This window comes from Archocentrus centrarchus, chromosome 8 (assembly GCF_007364275.1).
Source record: "Archocentrus centrarchus isolate MPI-CPG fArcCen1 chromosome 8, fArcCen1, whole genome shotgun sequence".
NCBI classification, from domain to species: Eukaryota; Metazoa; Chordata; class Actinopteri; order Cichliformes; family Cichlidae; genus Archocentrus; species Archocentrus centrarchus.
In genome coordinates, this window is record NC_044353.1 from 9,585,064 (window position 1) to 9,602,294 (window position 17,231).

The 17,231-nt window shown below is 41.5% G+C and overlaps 1 protein-coding gene across 1 annotated transcript in view; it reads left to right on the top strand.

Annotated features, from left to right (window-relative positions):
- Positions 1-7,417: 7,417 nt before the first annotated feature.
- Positions 7,418-17,231, top strand: part of LOC115784311 (ubiquitin carboxyl-terminal hydrolase 43) — a 77,839-nt gene continuing 68,025 nt past the window's right edge. Inside the window, 2 exon segments of the mRNA XM_075074393.1 lie at positions 7,418-8,364; positions 14,120-14,266. Coding sequence (XP_074930494.1) covers positions 7,738-8,364; positions 14,120-14,266 — 774 coding nt within the window. The 5' untranslated portion in view covers positions 7,418-7,737.

Sequence of the window (17,231 nt, forward strand, 5' to 3'; positions counted from 1 at the left end):
CAATATCCCAGCATGCACTGAGGTCTCATGCTCAAGTCAACAAGTTAGAGTCAGTAGGTTGTTTTAATTACAGAAACGTCTCAGCACTTTCACAGTTTTATATTAAGAGCTTGTAACTGGGCTGCTGAGTTTATGCACTAGATTTATTTGTAAGTGGGTAATTGTCTCGCTCCCATTTTACACGCAGTCTTTGAACTGCCGAGTGTAAGCACTGTTATTATGTATATCAATATTTCTGTCAAGCGTCCCAGGTTGTCATAACCATTGCCTCTCATATAACATCATTATGCTATCCAGCAGCTAAATCCAGACATAATACATCGTGTTATTTACACATTTTTCTTTTCATTGTTTAATTTCATCATTTGGGCACCTAAAAATTCAATGCAACTTTTTTTGTTTGTTTGTTTTCCCACAGCATGCAACATATTAAGACAAATACCAAATCAGTGAAAGCTCTTCCTTTTTGTGTTGTAACTCTTTTAAAATGAAGGATTGTCTGCTTGTGTCCCACCACTGTTGGGTTATTATCAATTTATCAGCTTGTTTGATAGTGTAAAATGATCCTGTGTTGATTAAAAACCACAGAAGAAAAAAAATCCCTAAAATTAGTGTTTATTTCATTAGCTGGTTCATGCCAAAGAGGATGGCAGAAATTTGTGAAAATGTGTGTAACGTAAATTGAATGTTGAGTCACATTTCCATTCAAACTCTGTGATGATGGCATTTCCATCCTGTACATTGTTTAAAAATGTTCAAGGGCACTTAACTCTCCTTTGACAGGTGGACATCGGTCTCAGAGGTGGATGTTAAATCATACTGTCTAACTGGCCAACACTGGTTTGACCTCGCACTCAACAATCGGAGCACCAAAGTGAACCTGTTGCATTAAGTCACCGCTGTAAAGGCTTCAACTAAGGTTGAACAGATGAAATTGTTAATGTAGCTATAAGCTCACAAATTTCTTGATATAACGTGTCTGTGTGATCAAACCGTGAATGATGAGACAGACAATTCTTAAAGAGTTTGTGACTTGTTACACTAGGAGAGCTGCAAGAAGCTACATTTCCTCTCCTGGATTTGATTAAGCTCCTAAAAGCAGAACCTTATTCTATCTTTAACCCCAACTCAGAAATTGGCAGGGCTGGTTCCTTCTGTTTGTCACATATGAAAATCTGGCTCTAAATTGGTCTTTTTGATACTGTCATTACAAACTAGAGTTCAGAGGCTGAAACGCTCATTCGTGACTATAGGAAGCCTTTAAATGAAAGATAGAAAAATCCATGTATTTTGATATTTTGTTCACTGCTTCCCAATAACGCTGTATTGTTGGGCTCTCGAAGTTTTAAGGTTGAGTGTAAGTTTAGGGAATGAATGAGGCCTGGACAGAAAAAATGTGGGCATCATGCACTTTACATTAGTGTTCATGGGTCACTGCAGAGGTTGGTGGTTTATGGTGGTCATTTTTGTGCAAGAATATAACGTGTTTTATCCATCAGGGCTGGATTATCGAGAGCTGGACAAAAAGCTAGTGAGGTTACCCACTGACTCACACTTTCATGGCTTACTGGGATACTTGAATTGAACAGTAATTTACTGCCAGCAAATATCAGCACTGTAGCGATCTTCAGCCCAATATGAACAGCATTTCTTTATTAGGAAATCTGTCTCTGAGGTAATCTACAGTAACTGCCACAAATTGCCTATGCATTTGAATTAATATCTCTCTTAAAGTGTTTCAAAATAAACTGAATATTATAATCTTCATGAAGGGCAGATTCATCGCAGCGATCCCCAGGTGTACAAAAACACAACTACCTGACCCAAGTGAATACTTGTACTTTGTAGAATGATGCAATGACTGCAAAAGACACAGAAAAAAGCTTCTGTTAGTCTGAAAAGGGGGGAAACTCACAACACCAGAATATGTCCTGATCTGCACCTACTTCTGCTCTTCAGGGCACTGCTGCTGGATAGGCTGGACTCTGGTTTCTGAGGCAAGCTCACAAAAAAAAAGAAGAAAGAAATACTGCAGAACCTGGGCTCTGAAAACCAACTCCTCCTGAGGCAGCAGATGGTTAGATTTCATTATATGCAACATGGAGGGAAGCAAGACATATTTCATGCAGATAATTCCCATTTTATAATAGAAACCCAGCAGAAATCAGTGAAGTCTGGAGTCAAGAAGCAAATGCATGAGAGAGATACCTTAGTGGTTGGAAAAAATCCAAAGAACTGGAGTTTTCACGATGTTACAGGTGACAACAATTATGGGGTTTGTTGTTGTTTGTTTGTTTGTTTTTATAATCCACATATACCTGTGACATCATCAACCAAACTGAAACAACTGACTAATCAGCTTTACTAGCTGTTCATTGGCTGTCCTTTCCTACCACGTCATCTTGCTTCTGGTGGTTCTAAAATAAAACCATCAGCCTAAAAGTGCAACAGTGGCTATTTTTGTGGAGCAGATTCCCAGTTGTACCTGTGAGGTCAAACACGACACGGCTGTGCTGCCGATATGAGCGCTGCAACACGACTCGCGTGGAACGCAGCAGACTGCATTTTGCGGACGCAGGTGCGCGGTCAGAGTAGCAGGTGGCTGCGTGTAGATACACTGACTCAGCCACAGACTGACTTCAGAGCTCAACCACGGGTCACTATACGGGCAGTCCTTTGTAACAGATGCTCATGCGGTCCTGCTGCTGTTGTCATCAGTAACACCATCATCTGCTAAATATTCATATGTTGTTTTGACTTTTTTTTTTTCCTACTTTGAAATAGAAATTGTGGCGAGACACATTCAAAAACCATCAGTAGAGGGAGCCACAGCACAATTCGTTTGAACACTGAGTGCTGTATGAGAATGAATGAAAAATTAGGCTTTAGTTTTTCTTTTAAAAAATAGAATTTGCCTAAATAATTTTCCAAAAAGTTGTTGTCTTTACATGGTTGTTGCAGAGGCACTGCAGGCAATTATAAGCTCTTTACTGCAGTAAACGGCGCAGCACAGTTGCCTGCTGCTCTGCACTTTTTGACAGACAGAAGCATCATTAACGAGCAGATTTCGTTGAAATAAATCTCAGTAATTTCGCTTTTACTTTTCCATTCAGTTAGCAGATTCTTCCCATCCTGTATGACCCTCTTTCTTTAGATGTCAACAGTTATAACAGCTTCATCAAAACAAATGTTCTCGCTCTATTCACACACACACACACACACACACACGCATGCACGCACACATATATATTAAAAAAATTTCAGGCGGGAATGGTGAGAAATTTGTGTGCTTCTGGGGAGGACAGAGGATGCTGTCTGTTCTCACAGCAAACAGCTTGGGATTGACAGCTGATGCCACCACCTGAACTAGCAAGAGAATAATGAGGATGGGGAGGAAAGATAAATAAAAAATAAAAACAGCAGGGGACTTTAATAAAAATACAGTTATAATATTCATGACGCGAGCACAGTCCTGAGCAAAAGGAATAAAAATGCATGTCTGGCGTAGTGCTGAATGCGAGCTAGTTTGGTTCTTTGCTGAATTCTTGCTGATAACAGTTCTGATACAGTGAAAATAGGACTGCTGGTGGATGAAATAGGGCATGAATAGAAATAGCTCAGCAGCCTGGGCACCAGTCTCTGGAGGGAGTGATGTGTCAGTTGCCTTATGTGCGCTGTTAAGTCAATGGCTGTCTATTCTCCGTCCAGGTGCGTGTGTGGGAGATCCTGCCCAGGACTCACAGGCTCCTGGAGTCCACGAGAAAGCATAAGGCCTCTGCCAAATGCATTAAGATTTAAGGCATTGACAAGGAATGTGTTATTGCCAGCTCAGATGGGGCCTGCATAATCTGGGACCCGGTAGAAGCCAGAACTCGCCCACTCAACCCCTTCTGCTTTCTTGTTGCTGAAACTAATTCATGTAAAGAAATTCTTTAAATGATTCAATTCTGATGACTGTGATCACCTTGTTAAACGTTCAGAAACTTTTGCCAAACATCGCATTTAGTCAGTCCTGTAAAAAATACATGGAGCAGGCTCTTTCCTCGCTCCGTCTGTGTGGGTGTTTTGTGAGGACTCAGTTGGTGATCAGCACTGCCCCACTGTACCTCCCATTATTAGTGAAAGACCCACAGAGGGGTTCCACGCCATAAATCAAATGAAACCTCAAAACTTTGTTCGTGCTCTATTACATCTTATGAAGTTAATGTTCAGAAACTATTATTTTCTTGTGCCAGGGCAGCCCTAAGAGGGCAGTGTGACAGTGGTAGTGCATTGTTCTATCAGTTAAGGGAGTGTTTGTTCCCACAGCAGACGGCATATATGACTCAGGCAACCAGATGGGCTCTGTTGCCTACTTCATCTTTAGGGATGACATTTCCTTCTTTGCAGTGAAAAGCGGCACAGAGGCAAATTGCCTCTGTCTTCATTTATAGGCATAACATTAGTTAACTATTGGGCCAAGACGCAGCAGAACTGATTATATATGCTGCGGCACTCTGACAGGAAAACGCTCGGCTGTGTCTTTTATTCTTATTATCAGAACTTTGAGTTGGCGCCACATTAATGTTTAAAGGGTTGCGCTTTATAGGAGATCCTCCTCACAGTGAAGACAATAAAGCATCCATGCAGGAAAACATCCACTTGCTGGAAAGCATATTTAAGAAGGTGCATCTTCACTTTTCTTAATGAGGGAAGAAAAGTTAAAGGTTTTTTTTAGTTATTGGAGAAATGTTAAAAAGTACCTGAGAATCGCTCTAAAAATAACATCAAATAATTGAAAGATCGTGCCAAACAGAGGTGATTATTGCTTTGCCTCAGACAGCTCAGCATTATATGATTGATGGCAGCAGCTCAGAGGTGCCCTATAATCATTATTTTAGAAGTAAAAAAAATTGGATTTTGAATGAATCATATATTCTCATCCAAGACTTTTGGCAGTTTTGCTTCTGCCTTCATTGGCTGTGGAAAAAAATATACATCCTGAGCAGGTCTATCTGTTTTGGATTTACTGTGGCTAAGAAACTTTTTTTTTTTTTTTAAAGCACATACACATTGTTGAAACACGAATGACTTGCTGTTCCCTGTTGACATGATTTAAATATGAGACCTGTTTCATGGAAGTTAGATTTGCTTGATTATAGTTTGCATTGCCTCTGTGGGTTCACGTGAAAAGGTGACGTGTTTGGTAAGTGATGCGTAAGAGACAGGACTGTTATTTCCCACTTCCTCTTGGAGTCAGATGCTGCTGGGAAAGTAGGCCTTTGGCTTTGCTTGGTTAGGTACAGGCCTTCAAATTCAGTATGTAGCATTCAGACTGCAGGCCCTTCTGTTGTGTGCACTGACAGCTCTTTCTGGCTCTCAGCTTGGAGGATTTCATGAGTTTTCTCTCTCTCTCTCGAAATTGAGCCTCCTGGTGAGATCATTGCTTCCTACAAACAACAACAGCAGGTACTTCATATCATCATCAGCGCCACTCTGAAGGGAAGAAGAGTAGGAGGCTCCCAGAGAATACTTGGCTCAGTCTCACTCATCAGGTTGCATTAGGAGGCAGGAGGAGATTCGGTCATAATGCTTTTGCACGCTGCCGCAATAAATCTGCAGTTTTTAGTGTTATTATAAATGGCAGCTTGGTGTGATTAAACATATCTATGTGGTGAGCAAATGAGATAAGCTCTCCCATGCTTCACGGCCCAGTAATGATAGTAATAATCCAGAACACCGTAACCTGTGATAAAAGCTTCCAGGGCTTAGCCAATGAATCTCTGCTGGAGGCTTTTGGGGTCACTCACGCACACGTTCACTCAAGATATGCACCCCTTTTTTTTTCCCTCAGAACTGGTAGAAATGAGGACATTAGAATAGCAGTTTCATAAGCAGTCATATCTCTGTGAAAGGCCAATAAACAAGAGTTTAATTTGCTGGCACTGGCCTCAAGGGAAAGAGTTTGCTGCATGGAGCTCTGACAGTATTACCCAGGTAGCTAATATCATCTTCACAAAAAAGCAGTTCATGGTATTACAGATGTTGAGGCATGCTGGAGCTTATCCCAGCTGCCATAGGGTGAGAGCAGGTCGCCAGTCTGTCACAGAGAGACATTCACACCTATGGGCAATTTGGAATCACCAGTTAACCCAACCCCACTAACTGCATGTCTCTGGACTGTGGGAGGAAGGAGGAGTACCCGGAGAGCACCCACGCAGACACGGGGAGAACATGCAAACAGCCAGGTGGTGGACTGAACCCACGACCTTCTTGCTGTAAGGCAGCAGTGCTAACCACCACACCACCATGTTGCACCCTGAAGCACAGTCATTTAAAAATAAATAAATGCACAGATAAACACAGATGAAAATGATTTATTCAACAAAATGATCAAATATAAAAATTCTGTGTGGGTATCAGAAACTAGCAATGCTCGCTTTTGCAAGTTTCTTCTTCATAATTGTCCAACATTCTCTGACATGAAAATCATGTCATGAAAATTGTGACCATTTTTGCAAAATTCATTTTCAATAGGATTCAAATAGGCTATTCCATGACCTTCCATTTCTATTTCGTGAGCCATTCCTTGCTGCAAAGATCCACTTATGGTTCAACTTAATCTTTCAGACAGATGGTACCTCATTATCTTCAAGCATCCTCAGACAGGATACATAATTCACTTGTCTACAAGCTTCCCAGCGCTTGAGACAACCCCAAACCATAACATTTCCACCCTCATGTTTCACAGCTGTTATGAGGTTGTTCCACTGAAAAATTGCCTTCATTATGTACCAAACATGTCTGTCTTTTATCTTTGACTTGTCTGTCCTGGCCACATTATTCCAAACGGTCTGGTGTTTTCCTGTTTAATGTTAACTGTATGCACCCTTTAAATGATAAAGTCTTTTTCCTGGAGCTCCTACTACTACTACTACTACTACTACTACTACTACTACTACTCTGGCTTAAGACTATGGTGGGGTTGCGCTGTGACGCCAACTGTTACAGTATCACCTGCAGATTACAGACATGAAAGTTTTGGGGTTGTTGGAGACTTCTTTTTTTGTATTTATATGCTTTTGAGCGACATACAGTACAGTACAGTTCAATAAAAACTAAATGACTAAAAACCTTAATGGTAGCAACTCCGACTGCTCCCAGCAGTTACTTGGTAAAAAAAAAAAAATAACTTTAATAATGTAACAATATCATTAACAATCTTATGATGTCATTGGGGTGATTTTCTGCCAAATTAATTTTAATGTTTTAAGTGCATTATGTTTATAATATTTCATTTTTATTCATAACTTTGAATGACAGACCTGTATGACTATGAATCAAGCTCTCTTAGGTCACCCGTTTGTGGGAAAGTGGGAGGGGGCGGCTACACAATCGTAAGCCTTTTCCAGGCGAAGTTGGGTGCAATGCGAAGGGAGCGCGCAGCGCCGCAACTGGACGGCGCAGCGGCTCGTATTGTCCTGGCTATGACGAGATGCTGCTTGTGACAGCGGTGTCGGAGTCATAATGAACGTCTTCAGTAAGTGTTGGGATGGACGAGGGAGGTTTTCAGTCAGAGCGGGGTGGAATAACAGTGTGCTGTTGTGTCTCCTGGCTCCTCCGCGATGGTGGCACCCCCGTGCGCTTTCTACTCCGCTATCCGGACAAGGGACACTGGCAGAGGAGTGACACACTGGCATCGGAATTTGTACAATTGTCAGTCTCAGAATAGATCGGCACGGGACTAGAGGTACTGTCATGGAGAAACAGAGCAGGGCCAAGGAGGAAATGCTGACTTCGAAGGAGGAGAAGCGTAAAGAGAAGAAGCCGAAATCTGGGAAGCTTTTCCGAAAGAAATCGTTGAAGTCCGTGGGGAGTTTTATGAACAGAATTATCAAAACTTTGGGCACTTTCGCCCACTTTGGAGACGTTGACGCGCAGGACGCGGAGGATGATGATGGGGGGTTTCGGAATGGCGCACCTTGCACCCTCAGCGCCAGCTCAGGAATAATCAAAGAGGATGTACAAGTAGTTCGGGATCGGGTGGTGAAAAACACTTCGAGCACGTCGTCTTCTCTGTGCACCGGCAGAGAAAAACTACTTTACCAATACGGAGACAAAATCCCAGGTGTTTTGGGGTTGAAAAACCACGGGAACACCTGTTTCATGAACGCCGTGGTCCAGTGTTTGAGCAATACCGACCTGCTCGCGGAGTACCTGGGACTGGAGCGATACAAGATGGACATGAGTCAAACCAGAATAAACGGGGTGGTGAAAAGCGACGAGACGCGGCTTGTTAGGGGAGAAGTCACAGAGCACTTGGCATCACTCGTCAGGGCTCTCTGGACTCTGGAGTACATCCCTCAGCTGTCTGTGGATTTCAAGGTACCCCGAGTCCTACAGTTCACCACAAATTTAGCCCGCAGGTGCTTTTTCGGCTCTGTAATGTGAAAGGCACACAGATAGGCACAAAATGAAAGGTACTGGGAGCAACATTAAAAAAAAAGGCAGTATTGCAGACACTTATCTGCTATTGCATTATTGGCTCCTTGGTAAGTACAGGTATTCTGTTTAGTCGCACATAATCACATGTTATTCACACAGTATGCCTTAAACACCACTATCAGTGGCTTTGGTGTCCCGTTCAGATAATTATCATTTTATATAATAGCATAGCACCTATTCCTCTCCCATGGTCAGCAACAAGGGTGCAGCACTTTAACCCTGAGACTCCAGGGCTTCCCTGACAGGTGATAATGACACTGCTGCTCAGTGTTACGGCAGGCTGAGGGCACAAGGTGAGCAGGTGCCTGATTCACATGTTGCGCTGGGTTTTCGCACCTGAAGACTTGATAGATGCTGTCAACAAAAACTTTATAAAATATAACTAAAGGCTCACTCTGTTGGCATCATTTTATGAGCAGTGGGAGTGCAGTGACTGAAAGTCAATCATTCACCTGACTTGGTCAGCTATAAATTACAGTATTTATTTACAGGAGGTGAAAAACAGTTCTGATGCAAAGTGTGTGGGCACCGGAAAGAGATGATTTATTTTACACTTAAGAGTCTTTCTTCCTTGAGGATCAGGGACCGTGAGCGCTATCAGGAGACCCTCAGGCTTTCCAACTCTACCCACGCTGAAGATAGGAGGGGAAATGCAACTGTACTTTATCTGCCTGCAGCTTTTCTTTGCTCTGGATTTCTCTGAGCCTTAGCTCAATGCAAGAAGTAGATAATATGGAGCGACGAACAAAGAAACTCACGGTGGATCTATTCTTGGAAATGCTAATTACTCTGTGAGGATGACTGCTGGAATATCTTGACCCCTGCAGCACAGACACGTGCATGATTTTTGTCACACTTCAGTGTGGTTACAGAGGAGAAGGTTTACCTGACAGCCTGCGAGCCTTATCAGTTTTCCGCAGCACATCAATGCAGCGTTGATAGTCACACAGACTATTTTCCTCTTGACTCTTGTCTCATCTGTTGTGCTCTCTGAAAAAGCCCCCTGTCAAACATAATTCATGCTGCCAATAATTTCTCAGTTTCACACTTCCATATTCTTCTCATCTCAGGAGACTCAATCACATTTTATTACTAAAACAATAAGAGAACAGCACAGAAACATCTTGCCCAGATTAAAAAAACTAAACACTCATCTTCATATATGATGAGATGCTTCCTTTTATAAAGCATACACACACACACACACACACACACACACACACACACACACACACACACACACACACACACACTGTGCTTCTTGGCTGTGGTTTGCAACTGTAGGAGGTCCTGAGTTCGTGTAGCCGAGGCTTTCTGAAATTGCCTGTTGAGTAATACCACAGCTGCCTGAAGGGAGGCATTATAAAATGATCAGACAGCTCTGAGGCTTGTTTCTGAGAGGCTAAATTAGCTCCCAGTTGCAGAAACTCCAGACAGCGCAAACCACTAATAAACAATTCTCCACAAAGGACCGAGCTTTGTTTTAATAGCTCTATTAATCTGTTGGTTTTGTAAGTTGATTATCTTTCTGTGCTGGTCCCTGAAAGTTGCGTGTTCTGTAAGAAGAGCACTGGAAAGGTTCAGCAAAAGCAGTCAGATTAAAGGACTACCCATAGTACTCACCTTCATATCACATGAATTTTTATAAGAAGAGATAAAAGGGCAGGTGTTGAAAGAGTTCTCTTTTTGAAAATCACCCTAGGTAGGATGTACAGTGCTGCACTTTACATTTTAAATAATAACGCAGTTCATGTATAGTTACACTATAAATGTCGAATCATCCTCGTTTGATCAGCAGATCTTCAAAGTTAGTGACTCATGAGAGGTCTCCTCACAGGTCAGCAGGCTGCAGAGTCCTGCTCTGGTGAAAATCAAGCTCTCTGCTACATTCCAGCACCACCTGGCTCGTAGGACAATACAGGTAAAAGTAGGAAGGAGGCGTTTATAAGCATTCGCAAAAAAGATTAAGTACCTCTGGGTTGCTTTGTGATAATGCCAACACTGGCAAGTGCGTTCAGAGATTCTGGCTCTCGCAGACGTGTCTCTGACATTGTGGCTGAGGTGCTGACATTCTTCAGCCTGCAAGCAGATGCGTTGTTTTGATCTGGACAGTGTATCCCCCTCGTCCCCCCAACAGGGCGGTGTGTTTGCACAGAGGAGCCTAGATAGGGACGGAGCCCGAAACTCAAACAAGTACTCAACAGCCAGTTTACTGGTTTCTGTAACATGAAAGGCCTGAGAAAGAAGGGAGTTGGGAGTCAGGGTGAGCAGGCACGGTGACTGGACAGGAATGTCATCGTCCTTGCAGCGTGTATTGATGGGCCAGTTTAGGGAACATATGCTGTGATGACAGTGGCTCTTTCTCACAGGTATGTGTCAGTAATTACCATCTCCATGTTCATTTTACACAATTATCTATGCTGCAGGCTTACAAATAGATGCACATTAGATTGTAGTGATAGTAATGGTTATAATATCCTGGGTTTGCTTACTTATGCAGCTGGCAGAGGATGTGTGGAGAGATTTTTAAAGTATTCTTTTAATTTAATCAAAAAGGTATAGATCCAAACATTTCAAAAATTGGACTCTGTTACAACTGAGTGTGCATGAAAGCCATAAAGGAAATGAGAGGAGGCAGTAAGAAGAATGAGCAGACAGACAGCTGGAACTGTTGGTTGAATGTTTGAATAGCTAAATGGAAATGGCTGAAATATGAGGCTGAACTAAAAAAATAAATAAGTAAATCGTTAACTCACGATGAGTAAATGGCATAAATATTTAACGCTGGCTAAATGATGATTTTTTTCTTCTTTTGCCTTTAGTTAGATGATTACACGCATTGCCAGTGGCCGGCTATTATTATATCACAGACAGCAATTAAAAAAAAAACAAACAAAACAAAAAAAACGCATGGCCTTTTCCACAGCCTTAATTATATCACTGACACAATTGCCACCTTCAGAGGGCTGATGGTAATTACTGTTATTACTTTGCTGTAATGACTAGCTGCACTAAAGCTTTAGGTTAGTGCAGGTCATGGTTCATAATGTCAAAGCATTTCTTCAAAACAAGAATGCTTCAGGCTTATTCCCCAGTTTTAAAAGGCTGCTGTAGCAGACCGAATTTCTTCCTATCAGTCTCATTCAGAAAGATCCGCCATGCACGGTCTGATGCTGCGATCCTGGGCTGGGCAGGTGGACACAAAGGGGTGTTGAGATATGTAAGGGCCATGCTTCAGACTGCAGAGGGATTATTTTAAATGTTGGTTCATATCTGAGACTTTCCATACTAACAGGTGTGCCAAGAGGGAAGATGCTGTAAACATGTAACAAACATGTTTCTCACTGTCGCTAGCATTTAGCATTTGCACGCTGTAGGGCCTAAGACATCACTGACAATGTGGCATAGCCTATGTTCCTGATCTAACCGTACACTGGTTAGTAGTCCTACCTTAATAAAATATAGATGCACAGTCTGATATTATGTTGGCTGTTCCTGCAGCATCATCAGAAACGTTGCTCCGGGACATCATTGGGACCTGCAAATCACATTTTTGTGAGGTTATAGCTTTGCAGCGCTGGGAAAATGACCGCACTTGGGAAAAGTTTGCCGTCAGGGTTTCCTACTTTAAAGAACACAATTAGCAGCGTGAAAGGTCTGCTTTAATGGAAATCAGGATCCTTTCCTAAACATGTTGATGTTTTTGCCTAAACCTAAACAAAGTCCAACACCACTGTGATTGGTTAGTTGCGGACTGGGAATGGCTTCAGTATGATGTTGCAGGAACACCAACGACACAGTGATATCAGTTACACTGTAGCTTCGAAGTCTACAAAATGAGGCCAGTTTGGAAGTAGCTTATGCCTACATCATTTCTGAAAATTCAAAAAGAAGTGTATGGGAGGTGGTCCTGTGAATGAACACTTACATGAGCTGATGACTTGGGAAAACAATTTTAAAAGCTAAAAAATGTCAATAACATTCTGATAGCATAGGCTGTTGGAGATAGACTACGATGTCTCCTGGATGGCTCCTAGGTGAGGCGTTCTGGCCATGCCCTACTGGGAGGAGGCCCGGGGCAGACTCCTGTGACCCAGATTCAGATAAGAGGCAGCAAATAGACGGATGGAGTGATATTATAGGCTGTCACGAAAAAAAGATATATGGCTTGATTGTGTATTGTAGAGCTAATATTGTCTGAGAATTTTTACATAAGGTGAACTAAAAATTGGCGAAAGTGTCCTCACAGGGTTAATGTACTGGAAGTGTTGGCCAACAGAGATGGATTTCCAGTTGTTTGAGCTAAAAGTTGTAGCTCTGTATTCATTAACTGTGGCGTCTTTTCTGACTGGCTCATCTTGTAGCTATTGCAGTGACAAACCTCATCGCTCTTTCAGCTTCCTTGAGATGTACGAGGCAAGGGGAGCTTCACTTTCATGACAAGATCAGAAGACAAGATTAGAGAACTTTATTGCTCAGCCAAGTCTGTGCCAGCATTTTTTTTATGTTTATGAATTTTTATGTTCACTTTTTGCTCCTGTCCACATTTCAGTAATTACTTTGAAGAGGCAGCAAAAGCTCTACATCTATCCTGCATTCAGACAGCTGCACACAGTCAGGCTGGACAGCTGCCCAGCACAACTGCACCTTTTATATTGTGGGCTGAGGCGAGATTCATTTACTTGCTTTGCTCAAGGACACTTCAGTGCTGGTTTAGCTGTGTTTTAATTCAGTGTGTCTATCCGTTTATTAAAGAACTGAAGTAGTAGCTCTCAACTCACAATCCTCTAGCTTAGTCAGACACCCTGCATCACGTTGGGGTGTAATAGCCATAAGAGGCATATTTGTATCAGTCTTTTGTTCCCTCAGCAATAATCTCTCATCACAGCCTCTGCTTCTTCGGGCCGCCGGCTACAGTTCATGAAGTAAATTCTTTGTCTAATTGAGCCGTGTGCGATTCACATTAAACTGTACTTGAGTTGGTGCACTCTTCAACCTGCATTTGAGTAAAATGTTATTTACACCTTTTATTTGAGAGCAAAATCTTGAAATTTTAGTCAAATGAGGCAACAAGGTGAGAAGGTGATGCTTTTAGATTGCCTAAAATTTTATTAGCAAGCATTTTTTTTTTTTTTGGAAGTATTGCACAAAGAGAGATTTTGCAGATTCTGAAGTCAAAGCGTGGGCTGGGCAGAGACGAGGGAAGCGTGAAGTGTGTTAGTGCAAATTTGCAATTTCAGGATTTCTCTGATCAGCGTTCTGTGGAGAAGCCCAGGGTACATCTGCCCATTCAGGAGTCTCGGCTATACCAGCGAGCAATGCTGGGGCTATTAAAACCGGTAAACAAGCAGTGCAAGAGATTCACATAATGTGGGAGAAACTTCTGTAGAAAGGATATCTTAACAAGGCCCTTTTTTTGGGTTCTTCTGACACGGCTTTAAATCTAACAGGCTGTCAAATTATGAAATCCAAATAACAACCAAAAAGAATGTGGGAGTATGTGGATAGAATAGATATTTTAATGAAGGTTTCTCTCTGAAGTCGCTCGGTCATAACGTAACATGTTTGTAACTGTCAGCTGCAGCAAAAAAAAAAAAAGTGAGACTTAAACCGTGTCTGCTTTTCTTTCCTGCAGGCTATAGTGTCCAAGTATGGATCACAGTTTCGTGGTAATTCCCAGCACGATGCCCTGGAATTTCTCTTGTGGCTTCTGGATTGCGTCCACGAAGACGTCATTCTGGCCTCCCACAACAACAACAACAAGACCAAAGCTCCTGGAAAGGTAAGACTCGAGCAGGCTGTCACACCAATTAGCGTTCAGTTTCTCCATGAGGAAAAACTGAGTGAGACTGAACAAGAAAGAAAGCATGTCCACCACACAACAACATTCTCGTTATGGTAATATATTGTTACCCTCTTAAAATAATGGCCCAAGTCTTTTTTTTTTTTTCTTTTTTTTTTCAGGATTTTCAGAAAAGACAAAAAACTGAATTAATTATTGAAAATATGATGATTTAGGCAAAAATAAAATGACATAGGCCATTATTTTAAGAGGTTGACGATATTTTATTTACTTTTTCATATCTATGGAGACAGAGACAGATGGATGCCAATCAAGTAAATTTCATATGACCTTATTCCATTAAATTTAGCATTTTACATAACAAAATTACATTGAAAATTTACATGTAATCAAATTACTTAAAGTCAGTGTTTTGGGCATAAATATTTTTTGAGTCTTCAGACATCCGTATGCTTACTAATTACTTGTGACCCGAGACACGACACCTACACATAAATCCTTCAGGTGGACTTGGAAAAAAAAGCATAACAGGAATGATTATTCGTGTCAGTAGAGATTAAAAGGAATCGTTTTCTTGCTGTGTTGGATTAAAATTTCTGTATATTATGTTCACATTGAAATCAACATCATAAATAAATGTACGCGTTACATTTCTGCTTGTTTCTGCAAAGAGGTCTTGTTTCATCGCTCTCTTAAAGTGGATTTCTTCTGTTGCTGAGCGCTCTTTTATCTCTTATAAAAGAAACTCTGAATTAAATCCACACTTTATGCTAACTGGCATATCTGGCTAAACATACAATATTTCCAAATATGTCCGGTTTCTGGTACGGATCGGGCCGCAACACTCCCGCCAATTTCTTGTGACTGCACAGACTCGCCCACGAGACACTACAGCGATGCATGCATCCTTCAGGCAGGCTTGACTGCAGCTGCACGATGTCTCCTCTCACTGTTTGATGACAATATTTACATACGCACTCTTATACATGTGCACGCTTGCATATTCACAGATGTGCAAATGATTTTCATAATGCCATAAATGAGAATACCGAACCATGTAAAACAGATCACATCCGGGCCATATTTTAAGCTCTACAAGCACATCAGTAATATTTTAATATCAATGATCTGCATGCTTAACTGAGGCATAAGTAATACATGACTCATGATTAAACACACGATTTGATGAATAATATATTATGAACTCCTTGATATATGGTGAAGTCACTGCTAGTTCATGTGCTTAAATAAAAACTTGTTTATTTTCAAGCTAGCGAGTCTAACCTCACTGATAACGTCCTGATTGGTTTTGATAATTCCACAGACAGCATCGCCACAGTCAGCGCTCTTCAGAGGTTAGCTCCAGGTTTCAAAATTTGTTTTGCACAGCAGTTTTCATGCCACCAAAAGTAATGTGGCAATCTGCACTTTGCAACATTGTCCTGTGTCTAATGCACTGCCTGTGGACAAAGAGAATACAAGTATGGCAATTTGGTGTTTGATTTGCTCTCAGCATGTCTTCTCCTGAAGGCATGCCTGCAGGCGCGGTGCATCCTGATACTCCTTGAAGAGAACTTTGAACTGCTCTGCAATGAGACATTAAAGCAGATTTATCATGCATTATTAAAAATGTGTTTTTACTTCTGAAATAGATATACCTCTTTATTTGAAGTGTTATTGGGGTGATAACCAATTTATGAGTAGTGCTGTTGGTGAGTCATCGCAAATAAATCCCTTCTACTTGCTGACCTGCATTTCCCAAGGCAATAATTTATTCTGTTGTTTCATCATCGTGCGATTGTGAGATAGTGATATCAAGGAGCCTCACACGCCCAAAGTTATATATATTAACTAGCTTGTGATGCATGCCTTTTTCTATGAATTTTGTATAATTGACATATAAGGCATAAAGGGATAGTTCTTCTATAGCACCTTTCTACTGAATTTGAGTGCTCAAAGTGCTTTCTACTACAAGTCTTATTGACCCAATCACACTCACATGCCTAAGCACTTTTTATCTTTTTATTACTCACACTCCGACGGATGCATCAGGGCTAAGTATATTGCCCAGGGATACTTTGGTGATTGATCCAGCAGCTTTCTGATTGGTAGATGACCCGCTCTGCCATCTGAGCCACAGCTGCCCCGAGTTTGGGAGAAAGTCACTGCATGTAACACAGCACAAAAGCACAAAATATGTAATTGCAGCCATGGAAAGTTTTTGTGTAAAAAAATATATATACTTCAAATTTGTTACAAATGCAAATGTTTCTGATCATGCTCCATATATATTGTCCTGTGTAAAAAGCTTGTGTGGAATGTAGCATTCGGTCTTTGGCTTTGCATCTTTTGGTCATTTGGACAAATTTTAGTGAATCTCCGTCAGTGCTAGATTGGCTTACAAGTAGTTATCTGCGACATTTACACAGCCTCCGCTGATTTTGCATTATCAGGTTATATTTTAAGCTTTATTTTATTGTTTTCTTGTTTGAATTTGTATAGCCTTTTAACAACCAAAGTCTGCCATACCTGCAACCAGCTGTCACAGCCAGGCAGTGTCATCAGCCAAGAACACCTTTCAGTACTGGAAATGCATCAATATCTTCCTGCTGAAAGCTGAAAACGGCTCCCATATTTGTGCACAAAGTAAGGCATGTTTACCCATCTTAGTCTGGACTGCATCTTTGAGTAAACTTGGGCGTGCAAAGGACATGACAGGATCTTGGGACTGGTGAGCTGCTGATAAGGCATGTCATGAGTCTGCGGCACCCCAGGGAAAATTTCGTCACACCTTGTTAATACTCAGCACAGCTGGTGAGGTGTGTAGGACATAAAGCTTTAAAAAGCATGTTGACTTTATCTTTGATGCTGGTATGTGATGGTGTCAGCATCAGGATTCATTTGATGGAAGGAGCTGAATGTTTACTGCAGTGTTCCTGCTCAA